The sequence below is a fragment of the Chrysemys picta genome, chromosome 8 (assembly GCF_011386835.1).
Source record: "Chrysemys picta bellii isolate R12L10 chromosome 8, ASM1138683v2, whole genome shotgun sequence".
NCBI classification, from domain to species: Eukaryota; Metazoa; Chordata; order Testudines; family Emydidae; genus Chrysemys; species Chrysemys picta.
In genome coordinates, this window is record NC_088798.1 from 108778414 (window position 1) to 108792266 (window position 13853).

Consider the following 13853-nt stretch of genomic DNA (forward strand, 5'->3'; position numbering starts at 1 on the left):
TTATAGGGACAGTCCCGATTTTGGGGTCTTTTTCTTATATAAGCTCCTATTACCTCCCCCACACCCCCGTCCCGATTTTTCACATTTGCTGTCTGGTCACCCGTGGGGCTGCAGTTCTGTGGCACTGGAGTGGGCAAGAAGCAGCACTAATTTCCAGTCGGCACTGCCCTCTGCCCTGGGAAAGGAAATGAGGAGCAGCCGGGACGGGCAATGGCAGCACAAAGCCACCTTGCCATAGGGGAGCTGGAGAACACAATGGAGGGCCCAGCCCAGTTTAGAGCAGCCCAGGAGTCACGGGCTTGGAGTACAGTTCCTCGGGCATGGCAGTGTTGTCTAGTGGGTAGGGCACTACACTGGGAGTGAGGAGACCTATGCCCTCCCCCATTTTGTCTGTCTCATCTATTTAGAATGCAAGCGCGTCGGGGCAGCGACTGGATGTGTTTGTCCAGGGCCTAGCACATGAGGCCGTGAAGTCTGCTGTGGCCTAAAAGCACTACTGCAATTCACATAAGGCAGTAAGATCCCAGGGCTTTGGTGCTTTGAAGGTTCGTGTCTTCCTCCTCCTCCACAAGCCAGTAAACACCATCCCATGGAGGGGAGCATTAGAAGGAAATTTTGTGAGGTGGACAGCATGGAGTCCGTTCCCAGTGACCCTGCCGGAGGATTTAGGAAATGTTTTCCCATTGCTCAGTAACCGTTACTGTTATTATTGCGGTATAACATAAGCTAACCAAGGGAACCTCTACACCACTAGTTGATTCAGCTACTAAGGCCTCCGATCTAATGCTTGGAGGGGGGCGAGGTTTGCTTAGCACAAAACGTGTTCCCATATATTTCTGATCCAGTAAAACCATATTTAAAGAAAATACAACTACGCTAAATATGATGAAGTCCCTAAAACCAGCAATAAACTAGTTATTGTAAATAAAAAAGTCTCTCATGTTACAAGACACAATTAAAATGGAAATATGGAAAACAATAATAAGGAACAAATTAATATATGGTAAAAAGAGATGATGATAGACTGGTTTGCATTCAAAAGTGTCTCCCACTGAAATCAATAAGTGTTTTTCCTATACAGAGTCATGAATCTTAGGTACCATGAGCTGATTTTTTAAACCCGGTTTAAGCAATAATACGTAATATTAACCATGTGCAATACCACACAGAATACCAGGGATTGGTCAGTATTATCCTTGCACAGGATCCATGGGAATTTTCACTGCATGACTCCCATGTTAGTATGTGTCTCCCCAAAGCAACCACCAGTAGGTTTTTGCTGTTAGGATAAAACAAAAGACATAAGGTACTGGATTTCCCAGCACTCCATTGGGGGTCAGTCTAATGGGTGGGGCATTTCATCCCAGGTCTCCAATCCCAGCTCACTCCAGTCAAGGCTGCCATTCAGAACTGGGCACCTTAGTCTGGTCCCACGAGTCCGACTGCTGAGAGAGTTCAACACCCGCCGAGGTCAAGGCCCCACCCCACAGGAGTCACTCAGCACCTGGCAGGATTGGGCCCTTAGTTTCCAATCAGCCTGCAGGACAGCAGTAGATGGCTTGAAAGACACACTGGAAGAGCTGGATTGCCACATGCAATGGAGCGAACCCAGACATGGTGGAGCTCAGTCAACTGGGCAGGTGGATTATGCCGCCAGTCAAACCAAGAGGGCTTTTTAAAAAGTAATTTCCATGAACCAATTATAATGAAAACTTGTGGTGAGAGCCTGCGCCCACTGGGCAACAGAAGAGCTCTATTTTTATTTTATGTGTCAAATGGGAATCTGGAGAGCAAAAGGGAAACAAACAAATGAGCCAGACAATCTGTGGAGGGGTTCCGTGCGGAATTTGGCTGCTAACCTAGGATAAAGAAAAAGTTACCCCCAAATCAAGTCACTGACTGGAGAAACACCAGACCACTCCTGACACCCTTAGCTGGGCAAAATGCCAGCTGAAATCAATGGTCATGCCATTCTTTATCATGCAGAGTTCTCCACTACGTTCTGTGTAATAATCCTTGGCACAATATGACCCAGTGAGAATTTTGCCTGAATAAGGATTTGACCCACTATGCAGGATTTGACCCATTATGTTTAAGCCCTGCTATTTTAAAATATGGTTCACCTAACATGAGCCGAGCTTGTGCCCACTGAAGTCAATGGGAGCAGGATTAGGTCTGCCAGAAACTACAAATGAGAACAAGTCAATTTAATTTCCTCTTTTCCTTTTCTCCGTCTCCCTTCTTTCTTCCTGCCGCTATGTTTACTTAACCTCCAGGTACCCACTTAAATAACCCAACTAAACAGCAATAATGAACACACAGAGTCAACAATATGGTACCTAATCACCTTGTCTGTTGTGTTTATCGTCAGTGATCCTCTGCCCGGGTGCATGACGTTCTTTAGCCTTCCAGTACATTAAAGGTTCGGTTTTTGCTTTGTTTGCACTTGACTATTGTTACTGAATCTATACATATTGTAACTTCCCAAAATAACGTATACACATCTCTAGAGCTCAGTCTTCTCCTTGCTTGATCAGAAAGTTATTTTCCTAGCGGGCTGCCCCAAACTCACCCTCCCATACTATAGTTCCCAATTTCTTTTACGCAAAAGGGTGTGTGGACCCAACCGTTCATTTACATGAAGCACACATTCAGCAACCCGACAAAATAAAATGATCAGCTGATATGTCTATTGGCTTTCTGGTTATTCTATTCGCTCTCAAACTGTGCTGTTATAAAAAAATGATTTCTACAATTTGTTTTGGAAAGGAAACAGGAACTGCTAAAGTTTCAGATCTTTACAGCTGCCATAAGCACAGATTACTTTACAGGAAGAGGCTAAAATGGTGCTGCTGTGAAAAATGTCACTGTTCAATTAAATAAAGGCATTCTTTCACCAAAACTATCTTCATTTTCCAACATATCTGAATATTAATTCGTGAAGTCTGAGCTTTGGATTGGGTCATCGTACCAGGATTCAGCAGAGCTCTGGCCCAGTCGTAATCATGCCAAACAGCTATCACATTAAACAAAGAGTTAAAGTGAAAGTTACGGTGTACAAAGTTAGATCACAGGGGCAGGGGGTGGGGTAGGGTGGGGCGAGTGTGGGGCTAAAAATAAGTTTGCAAATACACATCAGAATCACATGGCAACGGAAAGCCAAAGGAAATACACAATTATATATTTTGTTTTTCCTTTTTGTTTACTTCTACTGTAGTTGAAACACAATTTATTTCCTACAGTGGGAAGACACTTTAGAAGGGGCTCTTCTTCCTTCTGCGTGACTTTATGTTAAATGTTTGCCTTAAAATTCACCTTCTGTTTTGTAAAACCTTACGCCTGTAAGTAATCATCAGGCAAGAAGTCCACTGAGTAAGACCTACTCATAAAAAAGAGTTTGCAAGATTGGCCCCGAATATAATAGTGCCGATACTGATTTCCAGTGAAATGAAACAGAATATGAAAAAGTATCAGCTGTAAAACACTTGTTTCCAGAATATGAAAATTACTAAACTGGGCACACTACAGTCATTCCGGGACTTCACTTTTTCAGTGACACCGAGTCCATGAAAAAGGGAACTATCAAATTAGGGGTCTAATCCTCAGCTAAATCAATGGGAGTTTTTGCCTGAGTAAAGACTGCCGGATCAAGCCATGAAATAACTGGTGTATAAACTGGAAAGATACAGAGCTAGATTCTGCCCTCTGCTACTCCAGGATAATCCAGATTTATGCCAGTATAACTGAGGGCGAAATATGGCTCCCAGTGCCAATTTACCAGTCAAGCAGTCCTGTTTTCAGAACTGGATTAGAAACAATCCTGAAGGAATGAGATCATGTTGAGTATATTATTTGGTTATGTCATAGCCTTGATTTACAAAAGAGAGAGAGCACATGCACCGAAAACCATGCACCGTTAAATGCTTCATTTATGTTTCACGAAACAAAATATCTCATTAATGGAAATAAAGGAGAACGAAAAACAAGCTTCTGAAAGATGGGACTAAAAGGATCTTTGCTGATATGGACAGAGATATATATAAAACGATACGCATACACATGCATATACATATAGAGAGGATAAAATCCTGACCCCATTTAAATCAATGGCAGTTTTGCAATTGAGTTCAGTGGGGCCAGGACTTCACCCAGAAAGAGTTATAGCTATATCACCTATATATAAAATGCTGTCAGCTATAACAGTGCAATACATTATTTTGACTTGGAATGATTGATTAACCATTAATGACCTAATCCTGCACTCCTTACCCAGGCAAAATTCCCAATGATTCCAATAGGGATTTAGCCTGCATCAGTAATGCAGCATTGGGTATCAAAGAGAGTGGCTTGAATTCTTTCTATAAAGCTCTAAATAGAATTCACTAATATCTAATTATTTTGTCCAATCTCTCTACGGCTCTGATACGCCAGCCAGCTTAGTAACTTATTCATACGAATTAAATAAATTTCTCTCTCCTAATATGTTCATTTTTAATGCTTTTCAAACATTCACATGGAAACAGCTCTAGCGTAAATATCCCAGAACAAATGGCTGTATATTACACAGGAGGCAGCAGTTGGGCTGCCAGACTGGGAATGCACTAGGCCATCTGGCTTGAGCAGTCTCTCCAAAATCCTCAGCTTTGTTTTCACCCCCAGACTCCAAACAACACATTTTCCACTGTGATGAGTTTACATTTTCCCAAACACAGGTCCTGATCATGCATGCAAATTCCAAACTTCTTCATTCCTCTCTGTACAAGAAAATTAAAATCACCTGCGCTTTTGACATGTTACCAAAGGAACAAGAAAGCTGCTAAAATCTGGCACAATGTAAACTTTCCCTGGCTTTGTTTTGTTTCATGTTTCTGCTGAATATCTGATATTCTACTGAGTCTTTTCTGAACTTATTGATAACGTTTTCTTTACACAAATACGTGGCTGCCAATGAAGAGTCAGGCTAGGCACTGACTGGAGAGCTGATCAAATATCTGCATGCACAGCAAGATGCAATAGGGCAATCAACAGAAAAATGCACTTGCAACTTGAGTTTAAAGTACTGAAAAAAATCGAACCATAAACAAAGTGTATAAGGCTGAATGAAGGGTTTTGACTCGGTAGGACTCTGGATAGTGGACTAGAGGTATCACAAATGACTTGAAATACTAGGACGCCTTAGCCTTAGTTCTGTTCACCAGATCTCTATGTACATGAATGGATGAAAAAAGAGAAGGGGATAGGTAAAGTATTTACTATTTATTTTCCTACCTATTTCCTAATAGTGAAATATTAAAACTTTATGAACACTCAATTGAAGGACTGGGGGCATTTACATATCTAGATCCTCAGCCTTGTCTGAAAGCGCCAGTTTGATTGGCGTGGAGACATTTCACACATCGCAGACAAATTCAAAATGCATCATTGTTAGCAGCAGACCTACTGCAGTAGGAGCTGCTGGTTTACTGAAAGCAAAAGCTATCCGGTTTGGGATCCTACAGGGCTCTGAAGGCAGTAGGAATGCGATACTGAGTTCAAATGAGGTGCTGAGATAACATAAAAGAACATTTAATTAAGATAATATTAACATTTAATGCTTTTACCCTTAGAAAAATAATTTCCCCATATAATTAATTATTTGTATCTAGTAGTTACAATTTAGAAATGATTGATGCATTTTATAAACATCGCAGTCACCTCCAAGGGTTGAAATTAGCATGTCATACCGCCACTTCTTTGGTGAAACCACCAAAGGCCACGCATTAGCCTGGGAATAGCATGATACTACACATTTTGAGCCCAATTCTACATTCCTTGCCTATATAAAACTGTCCTGGGAGCCACTCCAGTTTGAGATGTGCAAGACAGCAGGTTCCGATTTCGGCGTGGACACATGCACAATGGGCCAGATCCACCTCACATTGCAGTCAATGTCGAAATTCTCAATGAATTCAATGCTAGCAGGGTCCAGTCCTATGTCCCCTAGAATATCACAGATGACAGAGAATACATCCACACCCCACGAACTGTGACATGATAGAGCTTTGTCCATTTGTGGGTTAGTTGAACATTAGCCACTCAAGAAATACTAGCGTGGCCTGATCTGTTTAGACCATGAACTCCGGGTATGTCTGCACTCCAGCTGGGAGCAAGCCCCCCAGCGCAGGGAGACAGTCTCATGCTAGCAGGGCTTGCACTAAAACACACTAAAATTAGCAGTGTGGACATTGCATCTGCGGCAGAGCCTTGGGCTAGTCAGCCGAGGTTAGACCCAGGGGACTGGGCGGGCTTGAGAAACCAAGCTGCTGCCTGAGCCACCGTGTCCACACAGCTATTTGGTGTGTGCTGGCTCGAGCCCTGCTAGCCATGCTGGCCATCTCGCTCCCAGCTGGAGTGTAGACACACCCCTACGGGACCAGACTCTCTGTTATTCTGTGGGTCTTACAGCACCTAGCCTAATGGGGCCCTATTTCAGTAGGTGGTGTCTAAATGCTATTATAATACAAAATAACCATTCATGTAAAGCTTTTGCTAAAATTATGAGAAATGTGTTCTATCGAGAGAGATCATGGTTTTGATTTCCTGAACGTAAAACTCCTTCGCAATTGACAGTTATATAAAATTTGCAATTTACGGCTGTGACATCAGGAATGTACATTAATCAGATCAATTATATAAAATCTGACCAAAATCTGAGGAAATTTTACTATATATTCTGGGGACCTAACCCACTCAAAGCTTTGCTTTTGTGGGATTTTTAAGTTGTCACCAGAAATCTCAGAGTAGCTGTAATTTCAGTCCAGGCATTCACAATACTGAGTGTGTGTGTGTGTGTGGGTGGGTGGGTGGATGGATGGATGGATGGATGGATGGATCTAGGAGCACCAAAAAGACTCGGCCAGCTAAAACATGTATGCTCCTGCAACAGCCTCATTTTAAAGTAATCGTTTCATTATCCAATTTGTTCTGCGCTTCCTGTATTAGAATACTACACCTCTGAGTAGGCTGACAATATATATTTAACTTTCATTTAAAAATGGAGAAATTTCAGACAGAGTCTGTAATATTTAATTACAGTTTTATGTTTTGAAAGTTACTTGAGAATCCCCTATATAATTCACTGTGGCTAAAATATAAATGATATAGTCATATTTGGGTAAATCTGTGTCATATGCTGTACTTTGCTGTCTAATGAGTATTTTATTGACTGCAATAAAAGCTACCAAACCTCTGAACAATTGCACTCGGAATAAAGAATAAACAAGCATATTTACTGTTCAGAAATAAATATTAGGACATGCCACAATTATGACATGATCATTCAGATGTTTTGTTTGAAAAATGATAAATATATCTACATAAAGGTATTTCATGCAACTAATAAGAAAGCAAATGAGTTTCCCCCTACAAATACCTAATAGGAAAGCCAATTAGTTTTCTCCTACAAATACCCTTTATTTCACTGTTTTCTTAGTCCGAATTCAGATAGTTATTTTAAATACTGTCTTCATCAACTCTACTGTGCTTTCCCAAATAAAATAAAGTATTTTGCACTAGATGTATACATGAAGACTAATTAAAAGCAGACAGAGAATTTCCCTTAATTGTAAATGTGTTTTATATCTGCATTATTATGTTTTACAAATAAACTGTATCTCTCTCTCTCTCTCTCTCTCTCTCCAAAAGACCCTTGATGACTTGATAATAATGAGAGAGCAAGAGGTCAAACAGTGCCTTAGGATGGACTGCTCATATGCAAGATGCCTTTGTTAAAAAAATAATATTTTGAATCCGTTTCTCTACATAAATTAAAAGATCTGTTTTCAACTGAGTTGCATACAGAGGGAAAAATAGCTTTGCATTTCTGTAATGATATGAAAGCTGTTTAAAGATTATATTTATCGATAATGCTTTTTGTATGGTCTATAATGCAATACATGAGATCCAAAACAACTACAAAAAAAAACAGCTGATGTATCAGAAGAGATTTTGTTACTTTAAACATGAACTAACCAATCTGTGCCTGAAAAATATGAATGACACAGGAAATACTTTCCAAGCTGTGTTGTTAAAGGGTATGTTGTTGCTGTTTTAATTCATACAGTCTCTGGTCTATGTTTTAGAAGTGTATATTTAACACAGATCAGATGCATGGTTGAATTGTATATTATAATTACTCCAAGTTTCCTCTTTTTTTTTTTTTTTTTTAAAGACAGTCTTCAATGGCAGGAAAAGATGTTTTGAGAGCATCAAAAACAGTTTTCTAAAACAAACTTAGCACATGGAACTTTACATTTTGGTGTCAAAAAAGAACCAAACTACAAGCCACAGGAAGAATAAAGCGTCTCAGCAGATGACAGCATTTTGAACATACAGGAACTGACATTTTTTCTTCTGTGTAAGACATTTAATATTTTAATTTGCTTTTGTAAATAATACACAAACAGAATTTTTTTCTATAGAATTAGAATTGGAAAAAGTCCACTAACTAATTAAAAAGATGCAAATTCCAGGGGAGGGGGAAGATGTTTAAATGTATTTAAATGGAAATTTATTATAACATATAAATGCTCTTTAAAATTATCAGGATAGAATACTAGAATCTTCAGACTGCTAATTATTTTGGAAAAATATCTGGGGTTTTTTTTCCAAAAAATTATTACACAAAAATACTGGTTATATATATATAAATACACAAATACAATTGTGTGGTTTTGTGTGTATATACACACTTAATTCCTGTTTTGGAAACTAAATGCCATGTTTAAAATTAGTTTCAATCATTTATTTTTCAAGCTGGTTGTACTATAACTAAAACTACAGTTATCTTTGACTGTAAAATGGATAAAATAATGACTTGTCCTGCATGCATATTTTCATTGGCTGTTTACACAGTGAAAATCACTGTTCCTTTAAAACAACTAACAAAGTAATTGCAAATAAACAAAGGATAAATATTTGCTACGGTGCCTGGCTGGTGTTTTGTGCTTATATGTTTCTTTGCTTATTTCTTTTCATTCTCATAATTAAAGCAAAAACCCTGGGATCGAAAACCCTTTAGGGAATGTGGAGTTCTACGTCTTTATTTGTAAAGCTACGGAAAAACGTCCCATTTTTTTTTTTTTTTAATCCTGTCTCTGTTCATAAATGTTTCTTCCGAGCCAGAACTCAGTCTGGATCTACACTGGCACTTGGATATTAGGAAGCTCAAAGCAGGGCTGTTTCTGCACCTTTAAACCCCAGTTTAGGAGCAGCGGCTCGATCCTAGCCTATGCAACACCCAGGGTCTGGGGCGCTTTCCGGGACCAGGCGTTCCCCTCCCAGCCACCCTTGCATTGAGAGAAGCCGGCCGGCCAGGGCTCTGCGCTCCGCGCGGGGGTTTTATCGCTTCGCTCGCGTTGTTTGTTCCTGCCCGTGTCCCTGGCGGGCTCGGTGTGACAGAGGGGCCGCTGGCTGGAGGGGGTTTCAGGAGGGGAGCTGGGAAGAGCTGCCGGCTGGTCCCCGGAGCAGGACGCTGCAGCTAACAGCCCTGGAAGTCGCAAAGCTCTGTAACTCGCCAGAGGGACCGCTAAAGGGGGCTGGTTTGGGGGCGCTGCAGTCGGGCTGCGAGGGCGCCCAGCGCGGGGACAGGGGCTGGTGCCCCCAGACCCTCCCTTGGGGGATTGGTGTACCAGGCTCCGAGGGGATCTCTCGCCACGTTGGGTCTCACTCCCCCGGGCTGCGGCGGGTACCCCGGCCCGACTCCCTTGCAGAACGAGCCGGGCTGGGCTCACGCACCGAAACGGGAACTTGACAGCCCCGCTCTGCCCCGCACCAGCCGGGCCAGCCCCACGGACGCGCCCCCGGAATTCCGCCCCGCGCACGCTGCGATGGGGGGATGTAGGACGAATAATGATGAAGGAAGGAAGGGCCTTGATCCAGGCGCCCATCACTTACTTGTTTGGTCATGGAGTCGATTAAGCGGACGTAGAAATCCTGCTCGGTTCTTATCCCTTCAAACAAAAAAAAAGGGGGGGGGGTGAACAAGGTGCTGGAGGTCGGTGCATTTCCCCGGCGCACCCGTGGGGGCTTTGGGGAGCGGAGCGGCATCGGCCCGGTGCAGCCTGCCTGGCCGCGAGGGGGAAGGAGCCCGAAGCGATCTCCTTCCACTCCCTCCAAAGCGCCCCACGCAAAACAGACGGGGGCCAGAGAAATCCACCCGCCGGGAAAACGTGCTTCCCCCTTCTCGCGTGGGATGTCCGTGGGAAAGGGAGACGGTGCTAAAATCCCCCCCACGGAAAGCTTCAGACGCGCCTTGTTTGCTTTGCGGGGTGTGTGGGGGGGCTTCAATCACTTTTTTGGTGGGGGGGCAGGGAAATGTTACACCAGAAAACCATTCCCAGCGGGGCGCCGCTTGGGAGGAAGGCAGCGTGTGTCTGAACCCGCCGGCCACGCGCGTGGGAGCGCCGGGGCGCAGGGGATGGTTATTTCGTGTCGCTTTGCCATCGGTGGGTCCGTCTGTTCCCGCAGGGCCCCGCCTGGCCTGCTCCAAACCCAGCGCCAGCCTCCCAGGCGGGCCGGGCCCGGGACTGGCAGGCGGCGGGGCAGGGGACGCGCTGGCCGGGCGGGCGGGTAGGGTCGGCCCCGGGCGGGCGGGCGGGCAGCGGCTCACCGTTGCTGTAGAGGAGTTGCAGCCGGTAATGGATCCCGTTATTGGTCTTTTCGCTGTTGGCTTCCTGCGTTGGAGGGAGACACACAGAGCCAGTGTTAAACCTCCCCGGTCGCCCGCACCGCTTGCAGACTCCGGCGCGCCCAGCTCGGGGTGTATCTCCCCTTTCCCTCCACCCCCCCCCCAGCCAGGGAGCTTGGCGGAGCCCCGAATGCAAACCGGGAGCGCGGCGTGGGGGGACAGGCCCCTTCCCCGGGCCCGGGCGCTTTGGGGCGAGCTGGGGGCTGGAAGTTGTCAAAGCCCCCAAAGGGGGGCTGCTGGAGCGGGCAGGGGAGCGAGTCTGACCCATCCCCACGGGGTGCAGTGTGCGGGGGGCTGGAAAGCAGAGCCCCCGGGGCGCACCGGCGGTGCAGGGGGCTCCGTGCGCGGGCAGCAAGGGGGAGCGGAGAGGCCAGGCCCGGGCAGGAGCCAGAGGGAGCAGCCACGCCTCGTGGGCCACTTACTTTCTCCTTCTCCACGAAGCCCACGAAGGCAGTGCGCTCGATCTCCACCGGCTGCCCCTGCCTGTCGTACAGAGCCAGGACGAAGTGGAAGAAGTTGGATTTCCTCAGGTTGGAGGGGGGCTGCTTCTCGAAGTGAGCCCGGGCCAGCCCCACTCCGCTGCGGCCAAAAAGACCGGGTTAGAGAGACCGAGGACAGCGTCCCATTCAGTACCCCTATCCCCTCCCAGCACCAGCCAGGGGGACCCCAAAGCAGCTCCCCGCGGGTTCTGCGCCCTTCCCCAGCCCAGAGCAGCAGCGGGCTGCTGTGGGGGCCATGAAAGCTGGGGGGGGGAGCTGGACTCTCAGAACAAGCCTGCACTGCAGGTGAAGCCCTCCCGTCCCTATTTCTGTTCTTGGGGGGCGGCACCCCAGCTTCGCAGCAGGATCTGCGGGTGGGAAGGTCCCTACTTGTCAAAAATAACGGAGCCTGGAGCCAGGTTGTGGTGTCCCTGAGCCATCACTGGTCGTTCTGGGTGCAAATGAGAAGCCCCAATTGCAAACGAGAAGCCAGTCGGCAAAGTAGCCTAGGGAAGCAAAGTTCATCGCTGCCTGATTTCGAGATGGAGATGGGGGTGTGATCCCCCCCAAAACCCAGGCATCCAAGGAGAGAAATGTATCCATTCAACTTACAAAATCTCATCCCGCCCTCGAGATGCATAATAATTCCCCCCCATCTATATGAAGCTAACTGCCGTGCAGATGAGACCAGCAATCTTTAACTTTTTTATTGCAAAGTGGGGTTGTTTTGCCATTTCCCAAACTCTAGTCAGAGCTGTCAGTAAATCGACCATGTGCCTTCTGCTTCAGCTTAAGCAATAAGCGCTCCCCCTTCCGCCCCCCCTCCGCCGGCTTTTGATTCATGGTAAACACCCCAAAGCTGCCTGAGTAGAAAACTTTAAAGATTCCAGCATTTGGGTTTTCCCTGCAGAACTTTCCCTTCCTTAGAGGGCTCCAAAGGGAGAGGGGTGGGAGATGATGTGAAATATACCAGAAGATGTCAACATTAAACTTGTTAGCTGATGCTGTCTCGCCGGTTCAAGCTTCATATTCTCGATCACTTTGTGTGGCGGTGGTAGGAGAGGGAATGATAAGAATTAAAGATATCGTGGAGGCAGCTTTGAAAAAGATACTGCTTCTTCCAAAAAAAATGGAGGGGGGTTGGGTTTCTAGAGGGATGATTGGAATTAAATATATCCTGGACAAAGCCTTGCTCAACTCACTGGTTGGTTTTTTTTAAAGGTGATCCCCGTGGGGATAAGGAGGAGACATATTTTGAATACATCTTTGCAAAACTCACCGCTTCTTGGAGGCGGGGGAGAAGTGGTATTGAGAGGCTAACAGAAATAAATATACACTGACTACAGCCTCGCAAAACCCAGGGCTTCTTTCGAAAAAGTGATCCTGGGCGGATAATATCGTCATCTAGAATCTGGGTATTTTGCACACATGTAAGTATCGGCGATATGCAAGTCAGAGGCAGGAAGTATATTTTTGATACAGCTCTGGAAAACTCACAGCTTCTTGCCAACCAAGTGACTCTGGGAGCACAATAGGGATAAATATTTACTGGATACATCTATGGAAAACTCACCGCTTCTTGCAAAAACAAGTGATTCTGGGAAGACCGTAGGAATCAATGTCTCCCGAATACATCTATGTAAAACTCACCGCTTCTTGCCAAAAACAAAAACAAAAGTGATTCTGGGAAGGCAGGAGGAATAAATATCTCCTGGTGACATCTACGCAAAACTCAGCGCCTCTTGCACAACCCCATAGTGCATCTTTGTGCTGTGTTGGCTTTGCCAAGCGCTGCCCGGGCTCGCCGGACTTGGCCCCCCGGCAGCATGGAGAGGGGAAGTGAAAGCAATTGATGCTGCGCGGCGCGAGCCTACCTACCTCTGCGCGGCTGTGTTTGCATCCAGGACGCCGGCTCCCTGCATCCAGGTCCTGACCGCGTTCATCCCCGCGCCCAGGGGCTCTTCCTTCATGCTGCTGCCGCTCCGCTGAATGCTTTCCTGGATCCCAAACATGAATGACACAATCCCCGCCCGCCTTAGCGCAGACGGGAACCGCGGCGAGGCGATGGCCGGGCAGAGGAGGAGGGTGAGAATTGTTGCGCTCTGCGGCGGCGGGCTGGAGTCAAAGCAAACGCGGCCACACACATTTACCGACCCATCCAAAGCAAAGCTCCCGCGGCCAGCAGCCCCCGGGGGGGGGTTGGGGGGTAGCGCTCGCAGGAGCCGGAGAAAGTCGCTCTTTGCAGGACACCCCCTGGGCTGGCAGGAGACGGAAGGAGCCGGGGTGGCCGTTTAAGAAACAATAGGATCAAGCGAAGCTGCCGCAGGCTTGGCTACACCAAGTGTCATTTTCCAGTGACAAGGGAGGCAAGTTTTCTCTTCCCCCTCCCCGCTTCCTCTCTCTCTTCTGCGCTTTCCTCGCAGCCCGGGGGCTCTGCTCCCTCCTCTCGCAGCGCAGGGAGCGGGCGGCTGGAGCCAGGCGCAGGCGGGGAAAGAGAGAGGGGCAGCAGCCTGGGTGGATGGAGATCCTCTCGCCTCCCCCCCTCCCTCCCTCCCTCCCGGCCCTGCTCAAACAGGAGTGATTTGCGGGCGCTCCCTATGGAATCCGCTTTGACTATCCCCGCAGCTAACCAGGAGCGCACCAGCCCC

The 13853-nt window shown here is 46.4% G+C and overlaps 1 protein-coding gene across 12 annotated transcripts in view; it reads right to left on the minus strand.

The window, feature by feature from the left end:
- Positions 1 to 13853, minus strand: part of EBF1 (EBF transcription factor 1) — a 319429-nt gene extending 305576 nt beyond the window's left edge. For 11 of the 12 annotated variants that reach the window (XM_065555157.1, XM_008170078.4, XM_008170074.4 and 8 more), the window contains exons 1-4: positions 13084 to 13826; positions 11149 to 11305; positions 10649 to 10712; positions 9934 to 9989 (exon numbers count right to left, since the gene is read on the minus strand). In XM_065555157.1, the coding sequence (XP_065411229.1) occupies positions 9934 to 9989; positions 10649 to 10712; positions 11149 to 11305; positions 13084 to 13217 (411 nt within the window). In that variant the 5' untranslated portion in view covers positions 13218 to 13826. Of the gene's footprint in view, positions 1 to 9933; positions 9990 to 10648; positions 10713 to 11148; positions 11306 to 13083 lie in introns of all 12 variants that reach the window. The other variant, XM_008170076.4, reaches the window with a different exon arrangement.